Genomic DNA, 9,380 nt, shown 5'->3' on the forward strand with positions numbered 1-9,380 from the left:
CATTGTTTTAGTATCTACAATCCACCTTAAACTTCCCTGACTCTCTCCAACCATATGACAGGGAAACTTCATCACTTTTCATCACCGCGGACCAGAGACAACCGAGACAGCATCCTCCAATCAACTTGGCTTGATTGCGGCATCAGTCAGACACTGTGTGCATCGGGAGACGTTGGGTTTATTCTGACTGGTCTGCTAACCGACAGGTATTGACGAGGATCTGCCCACTGTCTGTCTCACACCTGCGCACGCGCATATGTGAGTGTGTGAGTGTGTGCGCACGTCTGTTTGTTATTGACTACATCTTGTCCAAAGTTCTGTCAGATCTAACTGATTGATTGCAAGACCAGCTGCAGAGTTCACCCCCCTGTACCATCCCTCAGGCCAGAACCCTGTGCTCGTGTGTGTGTGTGTGTGTGCATGCGTTTGTCTCCATGTGTGTTGAATGAGTGCATGAGAGATTTTGCTTTTGACAGGAGCACACCCCAGGCTTCCTCTAATCACCTCCACCTCTCCCCTTATCCCTCTCTGCTGCGCTGTCAATCACGCAGAAGTTGTTCCTGAAGAACCTTCAGTGAGCGGAGTGAACGCCCTCAGCACGACTGTTAACAACTAAATTACAGTCAGTTATTGTCTGCCCCTTTGTGCCGTCTCGGGCTGCAGCGGTACATCAGTAACTCAGTATACTGCGGTATGAAAACTGATGGTTATCTTACTGTGTACCTGTGCTTAGCTACTGTGTTAAATTCTACCATTTTAGCGCTATTAAAAAAAATACATTCACATTCTGGCCAACAACACCACGTCGCTAGTGTACTGGCATAAACATATCATTATGTCTACTCTTATTGTGATTGCACACCGGCAGATGCAGACCTATAATGCTGTGCACAATCACCAGGCAAAGGTTTGAAAAGATACTTGGTGCATGTTCGTATCACAAAGCATAATTGAAGCAATGTTTTCATCTGCCTGTCAGATCAGCAGAAATGCTTTTTTTAAAAAAAACAAAAAAACAAACAAACTATATTTCATTTCAAAGCATTTTTTTTTTTTTTTGCAGATACACACATGGACGTGGGAACGAGGCATTACAAAAACCATCAACTGAGCAGAGAGAGAAAGAGAGCAATCATGTGGAAGAGCGTGGGAATCTGATCAGAGGTATCCACGTTATAAAATCTTTCTTAGACCATGACGCCTGAGGTTGTTCGACAGTTCTGTGGCGTATCAATCAAGTACATGAGCTGTACTGAAACGGCTGTGTGAGGCAGATGTGTGTTTTATACGCTCGTCTCCTCTACGAAACCTCTGAATCCTTACTGTACTGCATTATCATGAGCTGTGATGCTGTTCATCCCAGCATTAACCTGCGTCCTTGGTGATCTGATCACCGGGCGACAGCTCGTCAGTTCACAACTGGCATTAGCCGTCTGGACATGCATCTCGAGTGACCACTTGTCCGATCACCCTTTCCTGCTCTAGGACAAATGGACACGAGAGAAAGAACTTCTTGTATAACATGAGCCGAATTGACAGGAAGCCCCAACTAACTGACAAATTGTCATTGACGGCATTTCACAATGTTTATAAAGTTTCTCCTTAATTAAGAACCCCAAAAATTCTAGCGATTCTATAATGGAGTCTGGGGAATTTCTCTCCCGCTTAATCTCCTGGCTGTTGCTGGATGTAGTTAATGTGGCTGCCACTCAAATGAATGCAAAAAACCTGATTTACAATGATGTCATAGCAATGACTGACCCTTCAGCACCCCAAACTGTGACTGACGTTCAAGGCCCCTGGATGCCGATGATGTGCAGACACGAGCACGCATCTCAAAGGGTCAGGACAAAACACAGACATGACTCTTCATTACTCTGCATTTTGGTCAGTCCGTCAGCCGGTTGTGCTGCCCTGCATGAGCAAGCTGCAGTTTTTCAGCAAATATCAACAGGTCAGACTCAAGGAGAAGGAGAATTACCGACATTTCTGTTGTTTACTTTTTATAGATTTGGTTTTTTTTTTAAATCTTTTCTTGTTGGCTATATGCCGATATCAGAGCGCTTTCAGGTTAAAGAAGAATCATGGCTGATGAGCCTGCTGAACGTTCACATTTTTTCTAAATAAATGACAACACCAGCGGACACACTATTCCAGACATCCCGGTCAGGCGATGGCAGTCACGCATGCCCTTCAGACATCCTCTACACACATGTTGGCAGCTTCACACACACACACACACACACAGAACGCACACACCCACAGTGTTAATCCAAGACATGCATGCTGATAACCTCTGATCACAAAGGACTCTCTCTAATACTGTAGGCACACACACACACTTTAATTCAAGGGGCTCAGAGAGAGGGGAACAGGGCTGTGACCTACATAGTGATACACAGTAACATTGTTTGGCTGTCTGCTGTCTCCTCCCGCTCGCCATACTGATGAGCCACCATCAGCCAAATGGAGACTGGCCGAGCTAATGGACAGAAAATCATCCTCTAATGCGCGTCAGATGCTGCTGAGTGACAGCCCGGCGGAGCGAGAGAGGGACACACAATGAATGGCACGGGGCTCCGTCACCTGTCACTCGATCAATCAGCTTCTCGCGGGAAACATCTCTGACGGGGAAACGGTGTCGGACTCAAGTTAAACCAGAGAAGGGACACACAGAATCACACATATCCGCTCCACACCGCCCCGTAAATTCCTTCAACTTCGACTTCCCGGCCTAGTTCTGCACCTCCCGTTGCTTTGTTCTCCGTCCTCTCCTCTCCACGTGGCCCTGAAGGCATTTAGAAATGAATGTGTTTACAGAGGAGAGGAGAAGGCGGCGGGGAGAAGGGCCGAGGGAGAGGTGAGCGGCGCTTATTCTAATTAACGATTGCCCAGCCCTTCCGTAGATTCGCTCAACGATTAAAACTCGTTAGGATTGACTGCGGCTTCGAGGCATGTCGAGCCACGGTCCCGCCGTGGCCTGAAAGTGATGTAGGGGGGGGGCAGGAGGGAGGGAGAGGGGTCAGGGATGGACGTGAGGAAAGCTCACGAGTGAGGGCAAGGTTATGGGAGCGGACGCAGACAGAGGAGAGAGCACGGAGGGGAGAGCAGGATGAACCAGGACAGCGAAGACACTCAGTAAGAGACAGATATATATATATGATGTTATTACATAATCTGATTTGTGAGAGTGGAGACAGAGTGAGGGGGAGGAGTGTGATAGCGTTAGAGAAAAAGAGAGAACGAGAGTGCAGCCTAAGTGGGGACTGTCAGTCAGATTATTCAGAAATACAGTGGGGGTCATTAGGAAGAGGACGGGGAAGAGCGGATCCGTCAATTGCACAAGCGTCTTCTTTCCTTACAAGTGCAACATCCGATCCACTTCTCCTTAAGAGGCACAAATCTGAATGTCAGGACAAGCTCAGGCCTCAGGTGGGCTGCTGCCGTACCGTTACGTGACTGCGCTGATGGATAGGAGTTGCGCATTACGGGGATATGACTGGCAGGCGGAGCTTTTAATAATAGGGCAAACAACACCTACAGGCTACCGGAGAGCATCGCTGGGATCTGCCTGGAAAGTGCGATGCCGCCGCAGCCCAAGTCATCATCTTCCCGTCTTTCCTTCCCGCCCTCCATGATGTAACCAACGTGACAGACGGGCCTAAGCGAACCTCTCCCAGCACTCCTCCATGCAGGAATCTGCGTCATTTCACATCAGCAGTTTCCGGCACTTCCAGGAGGAACCAAACCCCCCCAAACCAAGAGACAAGCCCTGATGATGTGCCGACGCATGTCACACATGTCCTGGCACATCAGATGACACATTAGAACGAGGCTTTTAATTAGTGCCAGAGGCCATGACAAGTACAGCTACAGCAAAGACGTGCCATGAAGGTGACTCTTGGCTAAACCCTCTCTGACAGGCTCAATTATGGAGGCAATCTCATCCCCCCGAATACGTCTGATCTAGAAGTTATGGATTATCATCATCACCACAGGGGCTCTGCGTCTGTCAGTTTGTGTGTGTGTGTGTCTGTGTGTGTGTGTGTGTCACACTGTATTGTCAACACCTCTACCCTCATGTTTGGATGTTTTGGAGAGGCAGACTACCCCACGACTGCAAGCCCGGCATGGCTCTGGTAAAGTGACGCTCATTACTGTAAGAGCTGCATGTGTGTGAGAAACAAACCGGTCCACATCTATTAAAGGCAAAAACATCTCTCCCGGTGTTGAGAGCCGAGCTGCTGCGCGAGACAAGTCAACTGCAGAGAAAACTCTACAGGTTAAAAAAAAAAAAAAAAAAGACTCACCTTCCATCATTTTTCAGTGATTGTGTGCGTGTCCGTGTGTGTGCTTAACCGTGTGAGCGCTGCCTCCTTAAAATTGTGCTGACTGTTGGGATGTGGGCGATCGGCTCAGTTTGCCAAGAACAGATATCCAGTTAATCTAAGAGATGGGTATCAAGCCTAACCCATCCTCCTCATACTGTACTCATATCGCTGTACTTCCTGAATCCTTCATGCAGATTTTTGAGCTCCTCTCACCTGACCGCTACAGTAAAAACAAAAACCGAGAGATTAAAAAATACATACCGCACACGTCAAGTGAGGGAAAAGACACCAAACAAAAGAGTGACAAGGGCTGTTTTTGCAATCATTTCACTGTTTTGTGCATGAAATGTCAGGACGTGCTGGAGAACGTCTGCCACAGTTTCTCTGGGCCCAAGGTGACCCTCCACAAATGTCTTGTTATATCCGTTATATTCATGTAAAGTGGACCCTTGCATCTGTTTGGCTTCAGGCATATTATGAACGGATTTGTTTCGTGTAAAGTGTAGATGGTGTAGTGTGCTGTGAAAACACAACGGGAACTCTCTTAACGTGTTCATCCTGAAGGGGGTTTGCGAAGCCTCTTATGTGTATGTGTGTTCTGAGAACAGGCTGATGTATGACGCACAGCGATGACTGAGGTGTATAAGACGTTTTATGTTTATCCCGAGGTGGGCGTGGAGATGCTGGGGAGGCTGTTCCGAGTGAGACCACAATCTTGTAACAGCAGGAATTATGTGCATTGTTTTTTAACGATCATAAAAGACGGGGGAGAGAAGGCCTCTCTTCAGTCATCACCTATGCCCTGCTGATGTGTGGACCCTTGCTTGCAGGCGATGAAGACATTATAGAAAAGAAGAAGAAGCCAATGGAACCACCACGATCAGCTCCGACCAACATCACAGGGGGGCTGGTAGAACCTGTGGTGGGCTTTCTCCTGTTTCCAAACCTCACATAACCTCATTTATCAGCATCTGTGCCATGTAAAGCAATGTCGCCAACTAGATGGCTACGCTGACCGTACACACGACTTCATGTGGTCTTCTTAAACACTGCAGTGCAACTTGTAGCTAGAAACATGGCCAGTGAGTAGCTTGTGCAAAAAAAAAAAAAATCTGCCTTTAATGAAGGTTCGCGTTTTAACGGATGGTGCAGGGGCTCTGGAGAGCATTTCAACATTTTGGAGAAGAAAAAAAAATACGGTAAAAATATTTAAAACATGAGGTGATGCACGCCAGTACCAGAGAACAGAGGGATGACTGCCTGTGTGGCTGCGCACCCACGACTGATTTGGGCTTAAGATAATATTTTGGACTTGGATCGGAGGAGCGGAAGATGACGAGGTTTAGAATAATAGCTGCACATGCATATGGGGAGACAATCCCCATGTCAGTGTGTGTGCGGGTAGGTGATATGATTCCTCTTGAGCGCGGCTTGTGAGGTGGAAGAGGAGATTACTGCACCACGCTTCTATAATTACCACTCATCTCCCAGCCAGTGCTCTTAAATACAACGGGGGAACGCCAGGCTAGCGCACACTCCAGCACAGTGCAGCGGGGCCAGAGAGGGAGCTATTTCTAGAGGGTTACATTTCACTCAAAACGGTGATCGGAGACCACCCACGCTGCCTTTAAGCATCACAGGTCAGCTTACAAGCGCACACACACACTCTCACACACACACACACAGTCTCTTATCCTGCACACACAAGTTGCACACACAAGTCAGGAGAATGACTCACCTGTAAGCCGTGCTTCCCACACACACACGCAAAAAAAAAAAAAACCCACTTAAGAATCCATTCTCACAAGTCACGCCCTCACATCACACCTGTGTACTTCTTGTCATTTTAATCAGGATTAGGCAGAAAATCTCCCGTCACCTGGCACACACACACACACACACATGCACGTACACACAGCGCGCACTGGGCCACTCTGCAATCTCTGTAAGACGAAAGCCCCTGCAAAACAAGACACTTCTCCACAGCTTCAGCCGCATCACGTCTCCATTAGACTGACTCTTATTGGGGAGAGAGACAGCCCTAACAGCCGTGCAAGCCATCAGGACTAAGTATGTTTTAGAGTTGACAGCGCCTCACAAGAAAGAAAAAATAATAATGAATTAACCACGCAATCCACAGCTCAGAGAGTCATTAAAAACAATGCCAGGAGTAAATTGCTCCGCCACACTGACTGACATGGCCCCCTCTCCTTTTTTTTCCCTCTCTCTCTCTCTCTCTCTCTCTCTCTCTCTCTCTCTGTTTGCTCTGCTATCAAAAAAGCAATATGACTGCTTGTGGACAGTCACACACAGGGGGCCGTTTCAGCAAGATGGACTGCGAAGAGAGGGAGGGGGGGAGGCGGAGGAGGGAGAAAAGAGGAAAAAAAGATTGATGATTCTTGAGACACTTTTTTTAAGTTTACAGAGAGTCACATTGACGAATCATCCCTAATATTCATCTCATCAGCAGGTGTGTATTTCAGACAGATCACAGAGCCAAAAGGTGCGGCCTCACCTCCCAGCGAGGACGGTTAAGCTGCTGAAATGTGCCTCTGAGCAGCTCAGCGTTCGCCCGGGCATGACGGTCAGCGCGCCGTGTGGGGTTTGCCTCCACGTGGCTTACAATACCCTCAGCATGTTGATTTGTGAAGCCTGATGGATGTTCTTGGATTCGGCTGAACAAATTCTTCTTTTTTTCAACAATGGACTGGAGAAAACAGTGAAGCTCACACACACACACACACACACACACAGGCTTTTACATTCCCAGTCGCACAACCAAACATCTGCCCACATGCTTTCCCCGAGACACCTTGCAGTCTTTTGTTCATTGTGGCTGCATTCAAATTTGTGACAACTGCTCTGCTGCTAATGAGTGGACTAATAGTGCAAATGAGATTATATAGTCCCCTACAAGCCCGAAGGCACACAGCTGTCTGGACAGGCACAGCTTTTCCTTATGCAGGCCCGAGATGTGGCTCCAGCATGAAGGCATTTTTTTTTTTAGGCAGCTGGCGCTTAATAGGCAAACAGTGGTCACATTAGCGAGGGGGAGCCTCGAGCTGCACTGTGACAGTGGGAGGCTGTGGTGACAGGAGAACACCTCAGGAGAGTGCTCAGCTCACACAGAGCGCAGGTATGTGCAGGCATCTGGCTCGCTCTGTCGCTAAAACGTCTGCATGTGTCGAGTCTCATCCGGTAAAGTGGAGACAGAGAGAAATGAAACCGAGGAGAGGAAGAAGGCACAGTGTAGTGCCAGGAGCGGACACCCAGAGGCGGAATTACGCACACATTTACCCGGTTATTAGAATCCACATGTCATTAAGGGGCGCTCAGATGTCTGCAGTGCTCCCAGAGAACATCACCTCCCTTCTTTGTTCACATGAAAAAGCCAGACTTCGGCAGGTAAAGTTCACGGATACACGAGAGATTTCCGCTCACAGCCCAGGAGCGGCTCCGGCGCCACGGTTTGGGCATCAGGTCGGTCAGACAGGTGTTTGTCAGCGCTGTGTAGACAGCGAGGTGGTCTCCCATAGCCGAGCACAGGTGGCAGAAATCACACTGCCGTCCTCAGATTACTGAACACAAACCAAACCATCAGGCACCGACAGCACGCACGGCATTATGCAACCACGCCGACATGCAAAGCGGACGGTAAAAGATTCAATAACGCTTTATGCTTCATGTTTTTTGGAGGGTCAAATTGTTGTAAACTCGCCGTCGCGCGCTCTCTTCTGTCCCTCAGGAGGAAGAACTACTAAGTGACATCAGGAACGAAACGGGGAAAATGTTGTTACCATGGAAGCTGGAGGGGGGGAGAATGAAAGTACAAAACTTGCATGTAAACTTGCGCAACAAAGAATATCCGAGCACAAAAAACAAAATAAATTAATTAATAAATGTAGTTCTTTCTCCTCGGGTGGTGAGACGCACGGCGGGCAGGTTGTGACATCTCAGCGCCATCTGAACTTACACGGACCCAGATCACCAGCTGTGCGTATTGAATCTTTTCGTCCTGCAGGCGATCACACACACACACACACACACACACACGGTCCACTCACCTGTAAGCTGGTCATAGGATCCGTCCAGCTCTCTGGAGTCCGACAAGCTTTGGTCACGGTTTTTCGCCTTCATTTTTTTTTTTTGCCTGTGTGCGCCGGAATGTGGAACTGTGGCACACAGCTGATATGTTTGCGATTCTCTTTGTGAAAATATATGTATGTATTCTAAATTATTATTATTGTTTGTTCGCCCTCACGGAGGATGGCTACAAGTGTGTCGGCGCTAACAAGTCATAGTCGATTTGCCACGAATTAAGGAGGAGAGCCATGTAAGTTGTTATTTCCCGCGTCTGCTTTCTGTGTGCGCTCTCGGCATCCAGGAGCTGAGTGAGGGAGCCAGGCGCGCTTCTGGTTCGGCACGCACTCTCTCTCTCTCTCTCTCTCTCTCTCTCTCTCTCTCTCTCTCTCTCTCTCTCTCTCACACATGGGCTGCCATGCGCGCGCACACACGCACGCACACGCAGAGAGAGAGCGAGAGAGAGAGAGAGAAAACAAATACAGAGAGCGTAGATGTTTGAAATATTTGCTTTTGGATACTTTTTTTGGAGCAAAAAGTAAAAATGGCTAAACTATGAATTTGGCTGTGGAGTTTCCCAGAATGTTCCACCAGTGGGACGACTGTTAGCAATATGGTAACACTAAAAAAATAACTCATTAAGGTTTTATCCTCCAGTCTGTTCTCTTGTCACTGATCATTATCTGCTATAGTCCACAGATCAGAGGTATCCAGGAACTACTTACTTCCTTCTTCCTACATTCCCAGGTTCCTATACCATATTGTAACGTGTGACCCGTACTATGTCCGTCACCATTCTCGCAGAATCTCCCCTGGGTCGTCAGAACTGCCTCTCTGCCATTAATACCACCGTCACATCCTCTCCTGATGTTCTCCACTGACTCAGAGCCGTGTCGGATGTGTACAGAGACATCAACAAGGAGCACGCCGCTGCTGCCAGGCAGAGGTTCTGACTATATCTGATCTATA

At 48.1% G+C, this 9,380-nt stretch overlaps 1 protein-coding gene across 2 annotated transcripts in view; it reads right to left on the reverse strand.

Annotated features, from left to right (window-relative positions):
• The window catches only part of LOC119033698 (Kv channel-interacting protein 2), a 103,075-nt gene extending 94,374 nt beyond the window's left edge, over positions 1 to 8,701 (reverse strand). For both annotated transcript variants that reach the window (XM_037124099.1, XM_037124104.1), the window contains exon 1: positions 8,396 to 8,701. In XM_037124099.1, coding sequence (XP_036979994.1) covers positions 8,396 to 8,468 — 73 coding nt within the window. In that variant the 5' untranslated portion in view covers positions 8,469 to 8,701. The remainder of the gene's footprint in view (positions 1 to 8,395) is intronic.
• Positions 8,702 to 9,380: the final 679 nt, after the last annotated feature.

Source organism: Acanthopagrus latus, chromosome 15, assembly GCF_904848185.1.
Source record: "Acanthopagrus latus isolate v.2019 chromosome 15, fAcaLat1.1, whole genome shotgun sequence".
Taxonomy (NCBI): Eukaryota; Metazoa; Chordata; class Actinopteri; order Spariformes; family Sparidae; genus Acanthopagrus; species Acanthopagrus latus.